This window comes from Drosophila obscura, unplaced genomic scaffold (assembly GCF_018151105.1).
Source record: "Drosophila obscura isolate BZ-5 IFL unplaced genomic scaffold, ASM1815110v1 contig_4, whole genome shotgun sequence".
Classification (NCBI taxonomy): domain Eukaryota; kingdom Metazoa; phylum Arthropoda; class Insecta; order Diptera; family Drosophilidae; genus Drosophila; species Drosophila obscura.
Genome location: NW_024542828.1, coordinates 10,148,472 through 10,170,101, shown reverse-complemented (window position 1 = coordinate 10,170,101; position 21,630 = coordinate 10,148,472). Strand labels below are relative to the sequence as shown.

The window sequence follows — 21,630 nt, the reverse complement described above, 5'->3', positions numbered from 1 at the left end:
CGGTGGGAGGTGCGTTAGCTGCGGCTATTGGATGGGCTTGAAGCTTGGCCTGGTACTTGTACAAAAGATAGATTAGTAATTGTTCCACCCAAACTCTACACAAACTCTCCCTGGCAAAACTCTCCAAAGAGCAACACCAACCAGTTGCATCCATCGCCTGAAAGTAGAAACAGCTGTCAAATATTTACAAATATTGTCGGGAAACTGCGCAAACTCTGGAATCGCCTCCTAGAGATAGTAAATATTTACACATGGATAGACCAAAACAAACACTTGTTGGGTGAAAAGTGCGACCGGAAAATGCGGAAAATGTGCGATAAACACGCGATATGCGCATGTCCTGCTTCAAGCAGCTGTTTTCCCTGGGCTGCTGTCGAGGGTGGGTGGCCAAAGTGGGTCAAGAACTCAAACCACGACTCAAATCTATGGAAATACCTTTACATTTATCATCAAATATTATAGAAATAATTAATATTCGACTAGTTTTATGTGTCAAGTGCGCCATCGAGTCAAAAAGCTATCCCAAAAGTATGCAAAATTCAACTAAAAGTAATTTTAAGCTGGCAGGGTGGTGGCGGCGCATCCAACAGATATCGGAATCGCGCAGGATACACACCGAAAATTCTTCAGTTTAGTTATAGAGATTTTTCTTTGTGGTCAAGGCTTGCTGTAACACCCGTAAAAAATTGCAAATCTATTGAAAAAACTAACAAATTTCGAGGTAAATTCAATGGAAACATAAACCTAAACCTCCAAGGCATCTGTGGGATATGAAACTTCTTGGTTTGGCATGAAATTTGACACGATTTGAAGTATTTTCCCCGCATGGAGAGCATCTTCAGCGGGGGGTGCTCCAGCTCCATTACGTAACCTCCTTAAAATGTTTCTCTGTAATTTTTGTCATTTTCAGAATGCGAAGTCCCTCGGCAGCAGTTTCGGCAATGCTAAGGATTTGTCTGATATAATGACTGGCAGCTTTAAGGTGCAACTCATCAACATGGGCACTCGTGCTGCCGCCTGTAAGTATACACCAGACGATGGCATGGGGCGTCTCTCCAATATCTGTCTCAATATATTTCCCCACTTGCAGTTCAGGCGAAATTGAGAGCCCTTCATGACTACCACGTACGTCTATTGCACAATGTCTTACCCGCCCCCTCTGGCGTTGATATTGCCAACAATATCAAATACTTTTCACAAACTCTACTAAGTGAGTAACCCCTACCTAACCCCTAGTGTATCATATAGCTAGAGAACTGTTGCATGATTTGTTTGATTGCTTTGATTGATTCCTTGCAGCTGTCCTCAAAGATGTGCGCACTTCACCGCACGAACTTATCAGGGACCCTCTCGAAGATCCCACACGCATGTCTGCCTATCCCAATCTTGAATATGGCAATCTCTACAATGCCCTAACTATGCTCATCGATGTGGCACCTTGCATCCAGTATGGACAAATTGGTAAGAGCTACCGAATCTACCGAATATTTACCTTACCGAACATTCTGCTAATCTCTCTCTTTTTATTTGCCCTTTAGTTTTCGGCAAAGCTCTACTGCAGTGCCTTAGCTGCATTCTACCCTTCCTCGACAAGGATCTTATTGATAATCTACCCTATCTGGTTAGCTCTACTATATCCGTACTACCGCCAGCACTGCACCAGGACATAGTCAATGCCCTCTGCTACTATATCTTACCCTTCACTATAAGTAAGTATTCCCAGGCTCTCTTGGAGGATTATTTCTGATGCTTTCTAATGACTTCCCTTAGCTCGTCGCAGCTCCGATGAGCAGGAGTGCCAGGCCTGTCAGTCTGTCTCCTCTGTGATCATGATGGTGCTGCAGTATTCCAACAATCCCGCCCACCACTGCCAGCTGCTGGAGTGCCTGATGACCCTCAAGCATAATGTCGTCAAGGATATCCTGTGCGTGGTGGCCTACGGCACCGCTGTCTCCCGCTCCTCGGCGGCCAAGCTGCTCTTCTACTACTGGCCCGCCTTCGATGCCAATCTCTTTGATCGCAAAGTCTTGCTTTCCAAACTGACAAGTAAGCGAAATCCCTTCAAAATTCTTTAAAAAAAAATTGCTAATCTTTATTGCTAATCCCTAGACGACCTTGTGCCCTTCACCTGCCAGCGCGAACATTGCCCGAATGCCGGGAATGCCGAGGCGGCCAAGGTCTGCTATGATCACAGCATCAGCATCGCCTACGCCCCGGACTGTCCGCCGCCCCTCTATCTGTGCATCGAGTGCGCCAACGAGATCCATCGGGAGCACGCCAATCTGGAGTTTGGCGACATTCTGCATCCCATGCAGCAGGTGTCGATGGTCTGCGAGAACAAGAACTGTCGCTCCAACGAGAAGTCCGCCTTCTCCATCTGCTTCTCCACGGAGTGTGCCACCTTCAATGGCAATCATCCCATCCGCTACTGCAGCCAGTGCCACAGCAACAGGCACAACTCGCGACGCGGCGGCGATCATGTGGTGCACCGCAGCCTGCAGCCCGCCTGGCAGATGGATCCCGAGATGCAGATGCACATGGTGGAGTCGGTGGTGAGCCTCTTGCGCGAGTCCAAGCCGCTCAACTTTGAGCCGGGCAAGGAGTCCTCGTCCTCGGATGCCAAGAAGAATGGCTCCTCGGGCACCGCGGATAATATCTCTCGGGAGGAGCGTCAGCGGCTGGGCCGCTATGGCATTTGGCTGCTGGTCGGTCGCTGCACGCCCACCGCCGACACGCCCGTTGAGGTGCTGGGCAGGATTCTGAGCATGCTCTTCCACTGGTTCCATGTCACCGCCTACTCCTACGATGGTAAGCGCTTCAATTGGCGGCAAAAGCTTTCGCTTAGCCCCCCTTTTTATGCTCCCTTTTTCAGCTGCTGGCCAGGTGGAGAGCACCATTGAGAAGCTGAAAGTGGACCATGTCTGCAATTGGCTGAAGGAGATCTGCCGCATCCACTACAACGTGTTCATCGCCTGCCTGCTGCCCCATCCGCCCGAGTATGCCCGTGTCGGCGGCCATTGGGAGACCCTGGCCTCCCGCACCAGCCACCTCAAGGAGGGCCTGCAGCGGCTGATCTGCCTGGTGCCGTACGAGGTGATCACCTCGGAGATCTGGGACTATGTCATGCCCCACTGGATGGAGGCCATCACCAACGATGTGGCCGAGAAGGAGCTCAACGAGCTGAAGATCGTCCTCAGCAAAATCCTCGATCCGGAGATGTCGCCCCTGGGCTTCGATGCCAAGACAATGTACAACTTTGTGGCCATTCGCTTCGAGAAGACGACCGCCAAGGTGCAGCAGCAGGCTCTCCACTGGCTGCAGATCCTCACGAAGCTGGAGATCCTCATTCCGCTGGTGCAGCTCTTTGCGATGTTCGGCGATGGCGTTCGCATCATGAAGTACGGCATCCAGCACGAGTTGATGCGCGAGAAGGATGCGGCACAGCTGCAGCAGCCGAAGGCTCCCAAGGTGCCCTGCAAGGAGACCAAGGCAGAGATGGCCAATCCCCCCCGACGCAGTTCCATTTGTGAGACTTTTTTTTTTTTTAACTGCAAGCTTGTAATCCACAGCATAACAAAATAAATTCCCAGCTCCTGTGGTGGAGGATGACTCTGGCAATACGTCGGCCATATCGGATGATGAGGCGCCCACCAATCGCCACACGGAGTTCTCCACGGATGCCGAGCACAATCTCACCTGCTGCATCCTCATGCTGGACATCCTTCTGAAGCAGATGGAGCTGCAGGACGTGGAGCAGCACATGGGCATCCATACGAGTGTGTGCGAGAATGTCTCGCGGCTGATCAAGTGCATGGTCACAGCGGCCCGTGTGGGTCTCAGCAGCCATGTTTGCGCCCTGAAGGTGAGGCTCGTTACTCGTCAACTACGAACGTAAATTAATGTATTTTGAGTGCCCTTTTAGGTGGCCGAATGCGCCTACTGCGAGGCCTCCATTATGTGGCATCAGTTGGCCACAAAATTAGTTCAGTTTATGGCTCCTCTGAATCCCGTTAGGCCGCCAGATGTGAGTGATACTGAAACAAGAGATCCCAGGGCATGGCACTCAAGAAATTCTATTTTAAGATTCCCATTGAGGACATCATCGAGGAGGAGAAGTCCTCGCGCAAATCCCCGCCCGAGTCCGATAAGGAGAAGACGCGGGATGTCTCGCTGTCCATGGCTCCCCTGCCCATACCCCTGGGCCCGCTTGGAGGATTTGCAGGTACGCCTCAGACCTTTCAAACATTTTTATTTGATTTGAAGTGCCCCTTCCCCCTGCCCACACCAACGAAACTCGGTTGTAACATATAGAAGACTGTCGTCAAAGCAATCCTCAAACCCAAAACCCAAACCCCACCAAGTCACCTATAAATAAATAATTAATCCACCGTAAGAGTAAAAGCAGTGAAACGTCACCCAGAAATGTAGCTAATTGTAGACTGTACTTTGAGCCTGGACTCTACATACATTTATACATATATAAATACTGTTATATAAACCGTTTGGCAGGCGAATGGTATGTGATGCCCCACCCCCCACTCTTGGAGCGGTGTGGCGTCCTTGTAAACAAACTTACTTTAGTCTAAAGAAAATCCCCACGTTTTTAAAAAGCAAACTGAACTCTTGTACCTACAAACAAACAAATCTAGTAACCTGCACTGCTATGCCTTGTAAAGTACCGTACTTGCCCCTTGAACTAAACAAAAAGTCCCAGACTAAAAATCCCCAAACTCAAACTCCAAATCCAAACTCAATCTCAACGACCCAGAACCAAAAACCATAGCCAAGCAACTAAAGAATCCCATCTAAACGATCCATCCATCAATCAATCAATCAATAAATCAATCATCATATTGCCATCAATTGTATCTTATATTTTGTGAACCATAACTATTTGTCTATCTTGCTATCTATCTCTACATAAATATGTGTATCTATTTCTCTCTCTCTATCTCTAACATATACCACCTACTGCGCGTCTGCCTGTACATAAAAAAAATAAAATAAAAATCAAATAAAATAATATAACTATCTCGCTCGCTCGCTCGCTCGTTCGCACCCTCTTCCGCGCGTACGAAAACTGTAAACTGTAACTGTCTTTCTTTCTCTCTCTCTCTCTGTATCTCTCTGTGGCTCACACTTGAATATATATATATACATATGTTCTCTCCGTTCAATCGATCATGAAAAATACTAAAAAAAAAAAAACAAATACTGCTACCAAAACGAAATACTAAATCAAATCTATCACTCATTATCAGATATCTTTAAGCTAGATCAATTCTTTTCAGACGATGGAAAAATTATTATAATGGCAGGTGATGCACCAACAAGCAAATTTTTCATTCGTTACAAAAACCAAACAAAACAAAACAAAAAACCCAAAACAAAAAACAAAACAAAAAATAACAATTGCAAATTTACATTAACATTATTAAACATTTGTTGAACACACATTTCGTTGCAATAACTCCAAAGAAATCCACCAACTCCAAACCAAACCGATCCCCAAAAGACACTGGACAAAACACCCCCAGAAAAAGACAACAAAAATAGTTTCACTTTCAGTCACACACACCCACACACACACACACTAACCGTCTCTATGTCTACACACACACACACACACACAACACTCTCTACTGTCTATCTCTGTTTAGCTTTACTAGAGTAATATAATATGATTTAGCATTACCAAACAAAACAAAACAAAAGCTTTTATATCCACCAAAAATAGTTGACCTTTTCGTAGTAGTATGACAGCCCTCCCCCCATAGCTCTGAGTTTAGTACACGATTATCTTTCGGTTCGGTTAAAATACTACTCTACTCTACTCCACTCCACTCCACTACTCTTCTCTCTCTCTTTCTACACTCTAAAATGCGACTCCTACCACACTTAGCCCATCTATAATTTCCACAGTAGGACTAACTCCCGAATGGGTGTGTGTGTGTGCCCTGTTTAAGCATTCCAATTGGCTACCAAATATTATGAAAAAAACTACTTAAACTTTGCACACAGCTACATAGACCGCCCCAACCCCCAACCCAACGATTGGCCGCAATCTATCTGCATGCGAGAATTTTCCATGAATTTTCCTATAGGTTTTCTATATATGTATGTATGTAACTGTACTTGAATGCATGCATCGATTAGTGAATGCCATTCATTTGTATGTTGACCACAACTTCATTATAGCTGGAACGACTGAACCTATTTTGCCACAGCTAACCATACTAATACCCATTGATAATTCTCTTTCTGAAGGTCCTGTGCCGGTGGCAGTGCCCCAACCGGAACCGCACTCTGTCGGCGGAGTGCTCGTCCATATGCCCCACGTCTGTTCCGTATGTATTTCGATCACCATCAATACGTTCTATACACACTATGTTCTCTTTAGTTGTCCACCAGTTGTCCCCTTCCCCTCTATTATTGCGAAACATATTTCAATTTCACATCACAATAATCAAAAAAAAAAAAAAGAATAAGCAAAATATAACTTGAAATATTATGCGTTGACTGTAGGTATATTGAAACACCCCCCATAACCCCCATATACTTATACTATATTCCATATAAATATTCAAACTAATTAATTACAGCAAGAAAAAAACCAAAAAAAAAAACAAAAAACCAAAATATTAAGTGAGCATTCAAGTTTTTTCATTTTACGTTTCGTTCCAACCCGCCAAAAAAAAAAATCACACAAATTCCAATACCAATTCGAAAGCTATCAGAAATTTGTCCAACGATTATACAAAACGTTTTCATTTCTTCATGTATTTTTTATAGAATAACGAAAATGGGCATTCAGTTGATTCAGTTAATGAATTGAGAAAAGTTCACGCCACAGACGAGGTACTTTGTGCATTCATTAAAACGACAAAAAAAAAAACAAACCAAACCAAAACCAAACCAAACAATCTACCGAAAAACACCCCCAGCTATAAGCTGTACAAGTGTTTGTTTATAATATTAGTTCTATCATTTACCCAATTAAAAACAAATCCCCAACCCCTACTATCCCACTCCTACAACAATTCGATTCGATATTTGTACAATTAAATATGTTTTTCAATATCGTATGTTTTATTTCTGTGTCCAGACCAAACCCAATCGTACGTACTCCTCGTGTTAAGTGTAAATAAATGTACAGAGTGTTTTCTCTTGTTCTTTATTTTGAAATTACTTTCTATGATTGTTTCCAAATGTTCCTATACAAAAAAAGTTCTTACTATTATATTTGATTATACATACATTGTAATTACCTTTAGAGGAGTTTCTACAGGCTTTATAGAGCAGTCATTTAGTGACTGAATAGCTGAAAATTAGGTGCCAAGTGAACAAATATTATCAAAGATGGCAAGAGACGTAGGAATCATAATTTTTATTAGATAAACTTAATATTTATTCAAGGTCTAGGCTGGGCAATGGCAAAGGCTTTTTCTCATAGAGAAATGCCATTAAAGGAGAGCTTTCTTTTACTTAATAGATATTTTACGATTCTTCCAAACAAAATAATAGATAGATTTTTATTCTATTTTTTTGGATCACTTTTCTATTCATTTTATTAAAGAACTACTGTGTCTCAAAGTATCTTGTATGTGTGTGAATATAAATTACGAACCAGAAAACCAGAAAAACCTTATCAATGTACATTTTGATCTTCAATTTTATTTTTTTCATGTAAATATTGCGTTCCATGCTGACTTTACCTCACATAACAGATAGTTTTTGGTCTTTCTTTTACGGTATTCCTTTCGTTTTGGATCATTGTTGAAGAGCATGTTCAATGTACAGCACTCTGCCACTGCCACCAAAAGAATAAACCAAAACAAAAAATCAATCTACTATATAGTACTCGTATCACATATAAAAATCTGTCACCAGAAAGCAAGCGTTTTATGCAATTTTACATGTATGCAACATGTGTTATGTAACAGTTTCTTTCGATGTAAATTATTATCTTTACGCGTTTTGTACGTGTGTACGTAAATGTAAGTGTAATCCGACATGTCGCAAGTACCCAACCAAAACCAAGCATTGCATTTATCTACATGTGTTTAATGTATAAGGAATGTAACACAGAAACACACACCATGTAAACCATGTATACCATGTAAACCGTGTAAATATGATGTAAAAAACTGTATAAAATTCTCTTCAGTTTTCTCTGATTTGCTCTAACAATTCCCTCCCCCTTTGTCCTGTCTCTCATGCAGATCATGACAGCCACCGTTGAGACGGTTTCAGAGCAACTCGATCTGGCCTCCATCCTGCCCACAGATCGGGCCATTGCGCGTTCTATAACCCTCTCCGATGCGGATGTGGGCAGCGCCAATGTGAGCGTCACCAAGGCCTCGGTTATGGGTGAGAACGGTGCCAATGGCAGCACCGCCTGTGGCGGCGAGAATGGCAGTGGCTCGGACGAGGAGGAGGAGGAGGAGGACAGCGATGACTTTTGGCACACGTCGGTGGGCAAATTTAAATTTACACTGGACACGCTGCCCCAGCCTCTGCAGTACATCCATCAGCTGCTGACGGTACGACTGCCCCTTTGGGCTCTTCCCAAGATGATCTTCTGCTAATGCTCGATGCTTTTTGTTGCTTGATAGGAAATACCCACCATCAAGAAGCCGGAGATACTCTACTATGTGCTGCAGTGCCTCAATACCATGGCGCTGCATGGAGATGCACTGGCCAAGGCGGCCAAAGAGCAGCGCGGCTTCTTCATTTGGTGCCAGGAGAATTTACTCATCAAAAAGTAAGTGAAAATCCTGCTAAAGTTCACTCCTAAGACTTGTATCTCCTTCTGGGTTAGCCTTTGGGAACTTTGCAATGCCGAACACTCGCACATCTGCCAGGTGGGCGTGCCACTGCTGCTGCACTGCATCACGCTGCCGCTCGGTTCGGATGTGTTTTGGCGCGTGGTGCAGGAGGCCTTCCACGACACGGACTGGCGGGTTCGCTTCACAGCAGTCGAACGAGTAACCGTGATTACACGTTTTATGGATTCGACGCCGCTGCGCTCAGAGGTGGGTCTGCAAACGGCACTGGCCACGGCCTTCTGTCATCTCATCGCCAGCATGGATGACATCAATGTGTATGTGGCGCAGCGGGCGACGCTCTATATCGGTACGATTCATGACACGGCAATACGGTCACTGCTCTTCTGCTTGGAGTCGCAGTTCGATCTGTTCATTGTGGATCGCCCGGTGGTGCTGCAGTCCGTCTATCAGCTGCACAACTCCCTCTCCGATCGCCGGCTGCTCGGCTGGGATTTCTTTCTCAATCGCTTCGACACGCTCTTCGTGGAGGCGCAGATCAATCTGGAGAAGTGCGGCGACATCTCCTACCTGCGGGATCTGCGCAACTCGGACAATGGCAGCGAGGCCTTGTCCGCCAAGATCCTGAAGGCCAGGGAGGCGCTCAGCCAGTCGGACACGACTGGCAGCATGGCCAAGACGCTGAGCGCTTCCTTTGGCACCAAGTGGCCCTACAAGCGGACCATGTCGGCGCCGGCCAGCATGGCGCCCCGTCAGGATAGCAAATTTGGTGAGCGTAAAGCGCAGGCTATCCCAGGCTGATCATCTTTCTATTGTTGGTTGGTTTTTTGCAGTGCCCGAAAAGGAGAAGATCTACAGCCGTCAGGTGTCGGCGCCCATACTCAAGCGGAAGACCTCGCGCTTCGGACTGGGTCAGTTCCTAGGCAGTAGTAGTGGGGGGGCGTCTGGCAGCAGCCAGAGCGCCAATCCGGCTAGTCATAGTTCAGCAACGACCACGGCAACAGCAGCCGCCATACGACCCAAACCGTCGCTGCCCTGTCCCATCCACCAGCATACGCCACACACGGCCTTTCCCTATCACCATCACACCCATCCACACCCACACGCACACGCACAACCACACCACAGCTTCAGCCACCATCATGCAGCATCATCGCATCATCATCATCATCATCATCCAGCCGGTAGTAGTACTGCACAAGTAGCAACCACATCAAGTCTAGCCTCGGCTCATAGTCAGAGCCATCAGTATTTAGTGCATTGCGTGCCACCCCCCAGTCACCACAGTCCGATGCCCACGTTGCAGGAGGCAGAGACGCTGCGTCGCTTCAAGGCAGCAGCCGCAGCAGCAGCAGCAGCAGCGGCAGCCTCAGGCTCCAACCAGGAGCAAGCCGGAGGCAGCACAAACACAGCAGCAGTAGCAGTAGCCACACCAGCAGTAGCAGCAGCAACGGCCAGCAGCTCGACAGCAAATCCCCATCCCTCGGGATACTCCTTTCACTCCCATTTCCAAAAGCATCCGTCGGCACCCAATCTGCTGCCACCGCAGCCAGCCGTGCCGGCGCCCAGTCCCAGTCCCTCGGCTCTGGCCTATCCCATGCATTGCACTTGCGATGCCGGAACGCATCCGGTCATGGGCACGGGTCCGGGCACAGCTGCGGCGGCGGCGGCGGCGGGCACCAGCAGCACGGCCAATCCAGGTAGGTGGTAGAGCATGTGTGTTCGAAGAGAGATCCAGAGATCCCGTGTTTAATCGATGTCTTTAATCCCCCCAACCCTCGATGGTGTCTGCTGATCGGTGTTATTATTTCTGTGCCCCCAAATGTGTGCATCATTCACAAGGAACTACCATTCAGATTTCCCTCACTTAAATGCATGTCTTGTGGAGATCATTCCCCGTGTGAATGATGTATGCATTTGCGGCTTAACAATTGTCAGTGTTGCCTTGGCTTTGTCTTACTTTATTTTATATTTTATATTTTTATTTCTCCCTTGATTTATTGTTTTTAATTTTTAACAGAAGTCTTTTACAGCTGGCTTGATTCTTTTAGTATATATTTGCCTAGAACTCTAGCAAAATAAGTTTCATATATCAGTTTTTTTTTAAGGATTTTGCGTCATCAATTTAAGAGCCTCATGGATTCTTAAGCCCTAAACCCTAAATATGTATCTAAAATGCATGGAAAGTGGACACAAAATCATTGCATGGATCCTCCCACTGATCGCAGCACACCACTCACATATTATTCCATTCCACTCATCCACTATGCGCTACATATGTATCTATATAAATGTGACATCTGTATTATCTAGTTGTGTGTGTGTACATTGAACTCTGTTTTCCATAACAAATACCACCAGCACATGTATCTGTTTTAAGTGTGTGTAAACCCTTCCGAACTGGTATGTATGCTCTCCAACAAAAACATCTCTCTCTCTCTCTCTCCCGGTATATCTATCGCGAACCACTCTACAAAAAATAATGAAAAACCTCTACTCTATTTCTCTTTTCTCGAACCTTTCTCTGTCTCTCTGTATTGCTGTCTCTTCCCACACCCACACCCACAATAAATTTCTATTTGAACTCTCTAATTGGCTTTGAGTTATCCCAATCCCAGACCCACAACAGAGACATATTCCTCCTCCTGTATATAACTACAAAGACACAAACAAAACTAAATTAATTTATCCGTCTATGAAAACGAATCTAATTGTGAACCCTCCCCCCATTGGCATGTGGCTGTGTCCCCAAAAAAAAAAAAAAAAAAAATCAAAAAAGAATATTGGTGTTTTATCCCCCCTACTCCACCCACTAAAGAAAGTTGACAACTAAAGTGAATATACATATAATTATCCACTTCATATCCACGCCCCAAACAGACGGACACATCCACTCGCTGGGCGGCCTCAACGATGAGAATCTGATTGGGCTGCTCAGTCGCATCACCGAGCTGGAGGAGTCGGATCGCGAGACCATCCATCTGCTGGTCTTTATGCTGATGCAGTTCATGTCCCGCACAGATCAGGCCTTTCCCTCGGAGGACAAGCCGGTGACCAGGACACAGAATATCGTGCTGAAACATTTGTTCTTGCTGCTGGGACACAATCAGATCGACAAGACATTCCACACCACGCCAGAGTCCCTGAGGTGAGTGCCAAAAGGGAATCCCTGGATACAGAATTATAATTTCATCTTCCCTCTAGGGTGTCGGCTGTGTTCAATGCGTTTCTGGCCAATCTGCCGCAGGTGTTGGATCAGAATCATCTGATTGGCGGCCTCATTCTGCCCTCCGTCATGCAGATCATCTTGTATGCCCCCTATCCGACCAACACCTCGGGCGAATCGTATCAGAACATTGTCTTCAACTACTCCCTGTGGCACCTGGAGCAGTATCCGCGCCGCAACTGGCTCTTCACCATGCTCGTGGCACTCTACAAGTACTCGTACACCCAGCCACCGCTCAGCGGCTACATCATCTCGGGCATTCGCATGATCATGAACAGCCTGCGCGGCCATTTCCATCAGTGCAGGCGGATCCCGACGACCACCATACTGGATATACAGGGTGTGGGCGGTGCCGCTCGCTCGCGGGATGTCAGCCAGCCCTCGCTGGGCACCGATCCGGATGACAAGGAGGCCAGTCCGCCAGTCAGTCCCATGTTCCCATCGGAGGCCACCAGTGCCGCCTCCAAGAGCAAGGGCAACGTGGCCTTTACCCCCAAGCTGCAGCACGCGTTCAGGAAGTACAATGACTCCAGCCTGGATGCGGATGAGACCGAGTCGGAGCTGGTGGCCATACCAGAGAGCGATCTATCGGACAGCACCCTGCACGGCAGCAGTGCACCGGTGGGTTTCCCCAAATAGCCGTGAATACTGTGAGCTAAAGTAGAATCGATTTCCATTGCAGGGCTCCTTCGATGACGCCATTCACTTCGAGGATGTGATGCCCACGCGCAAGCGTCTGGAGTACACCGAGGAGGTACGGATGCATGCTCTCAGCTCCTGCGATTTCCATATTTAATGCATTTTCCCTTGTAGAAATCCACCAAGTCGCACAAGTCGATGATCACCACCAAAGTGGGTGACACGTACACCACCAAAATCAAGGCCACAACCACCAGCGAGACCCTCGTGACGACCCACTCCACACGGCACAGTCTGCAGGAGGGTGTGCGCATGATTGTCACGCCCCTGGTGGGTGCAGAGACCACAGAGACGGCCATTGTGAGTCCCCCCGTGGATGTGCATCGTGCGGTGACGGTGCGCAATAAATCGCTGGAGAATGCAGCCGCTTCCACATCGAAAATGTTTGCTGCCATTGCCACCAACCATCTGAAGGCATTGGGTGCCCTGCAGGATGTGCCCGGCACAGCGGACAGGAAGCCCGGCTCCAGCAGTGGCAGTGGCAGTCGCTCGGCCAATGGCAATGGGAATGCGGCTGCTGCTGCTTCTGCTGCTCCCGCTCCATCTGCAGCGCCAGCAAAGTCCATTGGGCGACACAAGACGATTGTGGAGTGCAGTGCCGGAACATCGACATCATCCTCGATGGACGATTCCCGTCACCAGAAGAAGTCGCAGACAAAGTCCCTGAAGCGCACGGACAAGAACTACGGCTCCCCGGACTCACCGCTGTCCAAGATGAGCGTCATGCCGAATCCCAGGGACGAGATGGATGCCGCCATGCAGGGCCTGCCGCCGCCAAAGAACATTGCCGCCTTGGAGATCCCCACTCCGGAGCGACTGCTGCCCATTGGCACCCAGGATACGGTGGCAGCTTTGGTGGAGCGTATGCGGGAGGGGCTGAATCTGCCAGACATCAGCCACCTCAAGCAGGACAGCCTGGATGTCTCGGAGAGCACCAAGGACGATGTGACGCCAAGCAGCCGCACCAATTCGCCCCGTCGGCTCATCAAGCAGGTGGCCCTGGAATCGCCGCCGAATCCCAATGCCCCGTCCACTTCCCAGCAGCCCACACAGCCGCCAGCCGATCTGCACACTTCCATTCTGAAGAATGTCCAGCAGGAGCTGAAGCAGGGCGCGGTAGTTGGAGGCGCTGGAGGCGCAGCCGGGGGAGGCCTGACTGCCAGCAACAGCATCAAGCGGCCGCGACAGAAGCTGGCGCCCTTCAACGTCGACACCAATGCCATACCGGACATACGTTCGCGCTTTGCGGGCTCCTGGCCACCGCCTCCCTTCCAGCCGGCAGAACCCGATCCAGACGATGAGGGCGAGGATGGTGTGGGCGAGGCGACCAATGGACATGGAACCTCGCATGGTGCAGCACATGTGCCACGTGGGGTAGGTCTCTAACAGACTATCAGATTCTGTATGCTAATCATTTCCTTCGCCGTAGAGCGCACGTCGCGTGGGCGACTACACCATCGTGGAGCGTTGCTCGGATTGCGGTGCCCACATCGAGGAGTACACAGACGAGGAGATTGGCATATTCATCGTGATTCTGGGCACCTTTATACACCGCGAACCGGCCATTGCAGCGCCCTTTCTGCCAGAGATTCTCACCATGACTTCGCGGTAAGAGAGAGCCCTCAGCTCTCATAGCCCAATGATTTCCTGCTTTATGGTTACACCTTCCATTGCAGCATCTGTCTCAGCTCCACCCACTCGTGGCAGGGTGAGAACGGTCTGCCTTTGGCGTGCAGCGCACAGGCAGTGGCCCTGCAGTTCATCCGCTGTGTGCTCCATCAGCTGGCGCCCAATGGCATCTTCCTGCAGGTGTTTCAGACCCAAATGAAAAGTGAGTCGAATTTGATCCCCAGCAGCCTCTGTGCAGCGCATAACGTTTCCCATTCCCATTCCCTTTGCCTTTGCAGTGAAAATTCGACACAATCATTTCCGCAGCATAGCCAAGGCACTGCAGGACTTCCAGGATCTGAATGCCACCAGTCCCATCTACATGGTGTGCGAGTCTCTGACCTCCAAGAAGGCTCTGCCCGTGGATCAGCTGCCGGTGATATTCCGCAACATGGCCGAGTATCTGAATCTGCAGTGTGTGCCCGCCGAAGCGGGCGTGGGCCTGGCCATGTGGTCGCAGGCCATGCAGGCCATGGAGTCCTTGCTGCGGCAGGTGATTGTGATCATGCCGAGCCTGAGCAACGCCGAGTACATGCTGGACATAATCGCGGCCACGCTGCGCCTCAACTGCGTGCCCAAGACGCTGCTCGATCCCTACTCGAAGATCATGGCCTACTGCGTGCAGCACACGAACCTCGAGTACCAGACCATCTACGAGCTGTGCACCCTCAACACGCGCTCCTTCAGCAAGGATCGCGACAAGAACCTGCTCTGCCGCCAGATGATCTTCGAGTTTGTGCAGGCCCTCAAGTTCAAGTCGAATATCCCCGATCACAATCTCCTCGTGATCATTGGGTTCGTTCTGCTCGATGCTGGTGGCACATTGCCGCCGGGTTCTGCTCCCGGCATGCCCGAAGCGGCTCCCATGCTGACCACCAACTCCGCCGATTGCCTGCGGCAGTACATCAACGATGTGATTGACTTTCTGGCCGATTTCCACACGCTCAGCAAGATCAAGAACGGACAAACGAGCAACGGCCTGGGCGAGGACACCCTGGGGGGCGTGCTCAAAGGAGCCGTGGCACAGTATCTGGCTCTAGAGATGTCGCGAGGAAACTCCAGAGACAACAAAGCCGTCGCCCGGTATCTGCCGTGGCTAAACAATGCACCCTCCTCCCTGCAGCAGGGGTAAGTGTTGAAGCAGCCAATGGAAATGCACAATTCTCAATGGGAAATCCTTTTCTTGCAGTCCCAAGGAATTCACCGAATGCGTGGGTCATATGCGTCTGCTCTCTTGGCTGCTGCTGGGCTCGCTGACCCACATGGTGCTGATGCAGCGTCGCCAGGAGACGCACACCATTCCGACGCCTCCGCCGAATCCTCCGCCCGGCCAGGGCCAAGCACCCGCAGCCAGCGTCCACTATCAACATCAGGGCGTGACCTACTCGCAGCCGGTGCCGCAGGAAGCCTCCTGCCACATAGCCGATCACATTCAGGTGATATTCGCTGGCTTTGCCGAGCAATCGAAGACCTCGGTGCTGCACATGTCCTCGCTCTTCCATGCGTTCACCCTGTGCCAGCTGTGGACCGTGTATCTGGAGCAGATGGCCCACAACACCAGCAGCAATGTGGAGGGCGGCACGCTGGGCGTGCTCTTCGAATTCTGGGCCAAGGTAACGCCCTGCATCCTGCAGCTGGTGTCCCACGCCAAGCCCGCCATCAACAAGGATCAGCCACAGTCCAGCGTTGACTTTCAGACGCAAAGTGCCAACTCCAAGCTATCCGAAATGGTCAATCTGCACTTCCTTAGCCTGCTGGAGGCCCTCAAGGACACAAACTCCACGGTGCTGGGCAAGCTGCTGCCCATGTGGAGCCCCGTGCTCTCCTCGCAGACGCAGCTCTCCGACACGCTTCATGTGCGACTGCAGAATGTGCGCGACTGTGCGCCGGACTACGAGGAGCAGCAGGCCTTCAGGTCGGAGGCGCTGCTCAAGTGGCTGCAGCGATTGCAGTTCAAGATGGGCCAGATCGAGCTGCAGGCCTCCACCGCCACACAGTTCTATTCGATTTAAATGGGAGCTATAATCGCATGTAATCTTATCTGCTATCTGTTGTTGCCTACACAATTAAATAATTTGCAATGTTAACGAGAAGCCAGGAGGCCAGGAGGAAATGGCAGGAAGGCGTCACTCGTAGACCGTGTAATGAATGCCACTTGTGGCTGCTGCGCTGTCGAGACTCGTTGGATCATGCACTTCATTTTGTTCGCTGGGCTTTTGCCTGCCCTCAATCAAATAATCCACTTGGGGATTGCGATAATTTCTGAACGATGCTTTGGTCTTCAGAACAGACTCCTCCGGCAGCTGGAGTCCCGAGGCTGCTGCCCTGGACGACGACTGCTGCTGTGCCAGACGCTGCTCTGCCTGCTGAATCCTCAGCTCTCTGATCCGCTGCATAAAGTCCAGCTGCAGGGTCGCTGACTCCGCCAGCGGAACCATCTGCACTTCCTTGTGCTGGATGAGTGGCGGGGTGGCTGCAGTGATCTCCCAGTGCTTGCCCTTCTTCCGTATGCGCTCCTTATCGGGATCGTGCACATTGGAGATGGTTGTGCGGAACGGCATGTATTTCTCCCGCACAGCACCCCTGTCCTTGGGTTCGGTTTTGTCTATGAGGTAGAGGGAATGCTGATCGACGGGGGGATAGGAATGCGCCTCTGGCGGATACTTGGCTGCCACCAGGCAGGCATCAATCTCGATGAACTCCGCGGGTATCGAACTGGTCGTGCTCTGGCCATCCAACGCAGAGTCTGGCGAGTCGGCAGTCTTCTTGAACGTGTCTATGTCGGCCAGATCTCCAGCCGTTATAAGACTCTGTGGTGGAGGCAGCACCTTGACCCTCTTCTCATGCATTGTGCCCTGCGCTATGATCCGCAACGGGTCCATTTCCAGCTCATCATCGCTGTCCAGTATATCCTCCACATGCGCCCCCTCATCCACAATCTCGCGGCCATTCCATTCCAGATTGTTCAGCGCAATCTTTCCCTTGGACGCGATATTCAGTTCGCTGAGCATTTGGGCAGTGGCCTCGACATCGTCGCGCTTCCTAATCTCGTCCAGCAGCTTATCGTAGGACTCCTGAAGGCGTATGCCTTTGTCCGGCAATTGCAGCAGCCGCTTCCTGGAGCAACAATAGATAGTTTGTTTATATGTGAAATCCGCCACAGATCGTTGCAGCACTTACTTGAACGACAGAAATTTTGATTGTCTGTCTTTGATTTCCAGTAATTCCACATAGCTGAGGGTTTTCAGGTCCTTGGTGTGCTTCTCCTTGGCCTGGCTGGTGCCGGGAATGCGATTCAGTGGAGCTGCAACAATATTTTTGCTCATTTTCGCAATTTTCGGCCATTAGAGGTGTCAAACCAAAGAGGGCACTATCGATAGTATCGATATTTTGCTGCTAGCCTCTACTATCGAAGGTTTTGCGACAATCATGATAGTATCGAGCTACAGTCGTTGCGCTTTTAATATGTTTGGATTGGCTGCTATAAAATACGAAGACAAATTTGAAAACAAATCGACAGGGGGCATCTAATTTTTAAAATGGACAAGTTCCTAAAAGGTATCAATGGTTTTTTAATTATTATTTGAGCCCGATACTATTACGATAGTATCGATTTTTTTTCAAAACATTCAAACATTCAGTTCTATTTGAAATTCTTTCGCGGGGTTCAGTGTGTTTTGCAGTGTGACTGACTCTCAGAAATATACTGAAATAAACCGTAAATATACCGAGGAAAAAACGAAATTAGCCCACTTAAGCCCGGAATATATTGAATAGCAAGTGGTAGAGATGCCAAACCATCGATAGTACTTTTTGTGATAGCCTACGATAGCGATAGACAGCTGTTTGAATTCAAATTTCAAATTAAAATTCGTACAAGCATGCCCTGGCATAGCTTTCAGAGCCAACTTTGAAAGACATCCCGCACCATGTGTCGCTTCACCAAAATGTTGTTGTATTTCCTCGCGTTCTGCGTGTGTCTCAGCATTTTTGTTTTCATTTACTGGATAATTCTGGAGCAGTTTCGAATGGATGCCGAGCAGCCCTCCATTCTGAAGCCACCCAGCCTTACCGTAGCCCCTCTGGGTCGCAATGTGGGCCTGAAGAAGCTCATCATGTGGGGTGAGATTGGGGAGCAGTCATCGAACAGGCTCCAAAACCAGATTAGGCGTCTCGTGGGCAAGTACGGCTATCGGGCCGAGCACCGGCTGAGGGAATGCAGTTTGGATCACGCCTACGGATATCTCTCGAACAATCCCTGCGTCCTACTGAAGCTCAACCAGGCCCTCAACTTTGAGGCCAGCACCTACCACGAACGTCGCTCCCTGCCCGATGCGGTGCCCACGGCTTTGCGCTACTATCTGATGGAGATGGCGCCCGAGCGGCGTGCGAATAAAATTTGGGCATCCTGCGATTTCGTGTACAAGACTGCGGTGACGACAATGTCCTTTGTGCCCGAAATGTTCTACGATGCCGATGGCCTGTTCACCAAGGAGAACTTTTACGTTGACCCAAATACTCCGGAAAACGAAACGGAGCGCGTGATCCACGAGGAGCCCGGCTATCGTCGCATCATTGGGGTGAAGTTTCACAATCTGCCACCGAATAAGGATGTGCACGTCACCTGCTCGGTGTGGGCCAGGAATATCCCGTTGGACTATGCCACCGTGAGGTTTGTGGTGCACCGTGTGGATCCGAAGGCCCACATTGACCCGCTGGACATTCTGTACGATGAAATCGACCTCTACGATGAATGATTGAATGAATGAAAGAATTACTGATTGATAGTAGGCACAGTACACGCCTTACATATCAATATATCTATAAATTATATTTGTTTGGAAAATTTAAGCAGCAGGCAAACACACACACAGCAGAAAAGAGAACTCTGAACAATGCCGGAGGATCTGATGATCCCTGCGGGGCACTACAAAGTGCGAAAGCGTTTCCGCCAGGAGGAGGTGACGCGCAAGAAGCGCGATATACCCTGGCAGAAGAGGGTCTTGGATCTGGACAACAATCAAGTTTTTGGCCGCACTGCCTGGGCGTGGTTCCGAATCATTGGATTCTACCTATTTCTGTACTTCCTGATAATGTTCCTTATGGGCATTTGGTTTATCATATTCAACTTTGCGCTTATTCCCAAGGATCATCCCAAGTGGCTGAAGGGAGCGCCGGGATTTTCGGTTGTGCCGGGCAACCTCTCCACAATATCGTGGTACACGCATCTGGAGAAGCAGATCTACCCGATAGCCGACACCATCGAAGCGGCGCTGAGCAACCTGCACGACAATGCGGAGAAGTTCTTTCACGAGTGCAACAATGACACGCTCTGGGGATACGGGGAGGCGAGAACGCCCTGCTTCTTCGTCAAGATGAACAAGGTGTACGGATTCAAGCCCGATACGTACGAGACCATCGATGATCTGCCATCCAATGCGCCCGACGAGCTCACCGATGTACTCGGCAAATATGGCGGCAAGAGCCGGGTCTGGCTGACGTGCAAGGTGACCAAGGGTCCGTCGCCCACGATGGACTACATTCCGGGACCCTACTACGATGCCTCCAGCAAGATGGAGGGAGTAACCCGCATGGTAGGCGTTAAGCTAAAGGATATGCCCCAGAACAAGGAGGTGCAAATCACGTGCAAAGTCTGGGCAAAGAACATCGACGTCGACGAGAAGATTCCCGGCATGGGAAACGTCAAAATCGTCCTTCGCATGCGGGTGGATGATGAGAAGCGGGCCCTTTCTCCATCATTAAAAAGGGTCACGATTATGCGAAGGGTTTTACGTCCGCCTTCCACCACCAGCACCGTTCGGACACAGCAGAAAGCGGTGACAGCAATTCCGACAGAGATTCCCAAAAAAGAGGAGGATCAGGATCAGGAACAGAAAGATCCTGATGATGCAGAGCAAGGAGAGGGGAAAGAGACCAACGTTCGCTCCAACTCGACTCGGGATACAGTGACAGTGACAGTAACAGAAACGAGTCCGCACATAAATACAGACACAGTCACGGAGAGTTCTAAAGATGAGGATGATGCGGAGAACACGGATGAACAAGATGAAGAGACGGATAGCCTGGAAGATGAGCCAAAGAAAGATGCACCCAATATAGACAAAATTGTAAAGAGTATGAGAAAATCAACGGTGACTGAAAGTCTGAAAGAAAAGTATGTGAGGAAACCCCCAAAAGAAGTGGAAGAATCGGAGGATCAGGAAGAAGAGGAAGAAGAAGAGGAAGAGGAAGAAGAAGAGGAAGAAGACGAGGCAGACGACGAGGCAGAAAAATCGAAAGCAACGAAAGTTACAGTTACATCAAGTGGGAAGCAAAGGAAAATGATGGAGAGTCCGGAAAAACAGACGGCGACAGCAGGTCCGAAGCAAAACAAAGTGACGGTGCCTCAAAAAGGTTGGAATATGCCAAAGAATCAGAATGCGAAAATCGAAGAGGACACCACAACTCATTCCACTCGGAAACCAAAAAAACTAAAAGTGAAAGTAAAAGAGAGTCCGAAAGTAAAGAAGGGGACAGCAAGAGCTACTCTAAAGCAAAAGAAAGTGACGCGGCCTACAAAAGCTACTCCAGAATATCAGGAATATAAGGATGAGAAACCTTATAAAAAATATGATTTTCCAGGGACTACTGAATTCGATCCATACTTTGAGGACATGGGAGAGGGTCAGAACGACGACACAACGGAAGATCCATTCTTTATTAAAAATTTAGCCATTGCATGTATAGTTTTTATTTAGTTTCGCTCGATTTCGCTGTATTATAGAAAAAAAATAATTTAATTAATCATACATTTAATTCCGAATCGCAGTAATTGGGATAGATACCCTTTTCAAACGACCAGCCCTGGGATCATCGTGTTACCGTTTTTCTTGCGATATTTCAACTATTGAATATAGTATGTTGCATGTTGTATTTTGGTATATTTCTAAGGGTCGGCGGTATATTTTACCAATGAATTTACGGTCACCCTGTGTAGCTCCCCTAACAACAAAAAATATACATATATAACTTAGAACGATTGATAGTTGAGCCATCTATAGTTTTGAATGTTTTGAAAAAAAAACAATCGATACTGTCATGATAGTCTCAAAACCATCGATAGTAGATGCTAGCAGCAAAATATCGATACTCTCGATAGTGGCTTACAATTTAAACGCAGAAATGAGTCCGGAGATCGTTTTAAGTGCTCTCTTTCGACTGGGTCATGGCAAGGTATGGCCCCAGTATTAA

General features: G+C 48.8%; 4 protein-coding genes across 9 annotated transcripts; 3 read left to right on the top strand and 1 right to left on the bottom strand.

Moving 5' to 3' along the window:
• Positions 1 to 611: 611 nt before the first annotated feature.
• Positions 612 to 16,493, top strand: LOC111069909 (protein unc-79 homolog). 6 transcript variants are annotated; one of them, XM_022360126.2, is made up of 26 exons: positions 612 to 721; positions 911 to 1,019; positions 1,091 to 1,210; positions 1,300 to 1,461; positions 1,539 to 1,709; positions 1,771 to 2,046; positions 2,110 to 2,808; positions 2,873 to 3,526; positions 3,591 to 3,862; positions 3,923 to 4,024; positions 4,084 to 4,222; positions 5,262 to 5,318; positions 6,268 to 6,347; positions 6,793 to 6,858; positions 8,223 to 8,543; positions 8,616 to 8,764; positions 8,822 to 9,555; positions 9,620 to 10,486; positions 11,667 to 11,934; positions 11,991 to 12,633; positions 12,695 to 12,766; positions 12,826 to 14,085; positions 14,141 to 14,319; positions 14,388 to 14,542; positions 14,619 to 15,507; positions 15,569 to 16,493. In XM_022360126.2, the coding sequence occupies exons 2-26, from the start codon at positions 965 to 967 to the stop codon at positions 16,389 to 16,391; spliced, it is 9,213 nt and encodes a 3,070-aa protein (XP_022215818.2). In that variant the 5' UTR covers positions 612 to 721; positions 911 to 964; the 3' UTR covers positions 16,392 to 16,493. The 6 variants fall into 6 exon arrangements, with proteins under 6 accessions (XP_022215818.2, XP_022215822.2, XP_022215819.2 ...); XM_022360130.2 differs by having other exon boundaries at positions 9,620 to 9,697; positions 15,569 to 16,492; XM_022360127.2 differs by lacking the exon at positions 5,262 to 5,318.
• Positions 16,371 to 17,751, bottom strand: LOC111069910. The gene is made up of 2 exons (XM_022360133.2): positions 17,560 to 17,751; positions 16,371 to 17,496 (listed from the first exon to the last, which is right to left on the bottom strand). Exons 1-2 carry the CDS (start codon positions 17,703 to 17,705, stop codon positions 16,506 to 16,508), a joined length of 1,137 nt encoding a protein of 378 aa, XP_022215825.2. The 5' UTR covers positions 17,706 to 17,751; the 3' UTR covers positions 16,371 to 16,505.
• Positions 17,752 to 18,308: 557 nt separating this feature from the next.
• LOC111070193 lies at positions 18,309 to 19,136 on the top strand. Its single transcript, XM_022360566.2, has one exon. The coding sequence runs from the start codon at positions 18,309 to 18,311 to the stop codon at positions 19,134 to 19,136; it is 828 nt and encodes a 275-aa protein (XP_022216258.1).
• Positions 19,137 to 19,182: 46 nt separating this feature from the next.
• Positions 19,183 to 20,931, top strand: LOC111070021. The gene is made up of 2 exons (XM_041594975.1): positions 19,183 to 20,882; positions 20,917 to 20,931. Exons 1-2 carry the CDS (start codon positions 19,275 to 19,277, stop codon positions 20,929 to 20,931), a joined length of 1,623 nt encoding a protein of 540 aa, XP_041450909.1. The 5' UTR covers positions 19,183 to 19,274.
• The last annotated feature ends 699 nt before the right edge of the window (positions 20,932 to 21,630 follow it).

Coding starts and splice junctions, on each gene's coding strand:
- LOC111069909 (XM_022360126.2), top strand. CDS start 965: ATGACTGGCAGCTTTAAGGTGCAACTCATCAACATGGGCACTCGTGCT. Junction 6,348..6,792: donor ATATGCCCCACGTCTGTTCC/GTATGTATTTCG, acceptor TATTTTTTATAG/AATAACGAAAATGGGCATTC. Junction 10,487..11,666: donor CAGCAGCACGGCCAATCCAG/GTAGGTGGTAGA, acceptor CGCCCCAAACAG/ACGGACACATCCACTCGCTG.
- LOC111069910 (XM_022360133.2), bottom strand. CDS start 17,705: ATGAGCAAAAATATTGTTGCAGCTCCACTGAATCGCATTCCCGGCACC. Junction 17,497..17,559: donor TCAAAATTTCTGTCGTTCAA/GTAAGTGCTGCA, acceptor TTGTTGCTCCAG/GAAGCGGCTGCTGCAATTGC.
- LOC111070193 (XM_022360566.2), top strand. CDS start 18,309: ATGTGTCGCTTCACCAAAATGTTGTTGTATTTCCTCGCGTTCTGCGTG.
- LOC111070021 (XM_041594975.1), top strand. CDS start 19,275: ATGCCGGAGGATCTGATGATCCCTGCGGGGCACTACAAAGTGCGAAAG.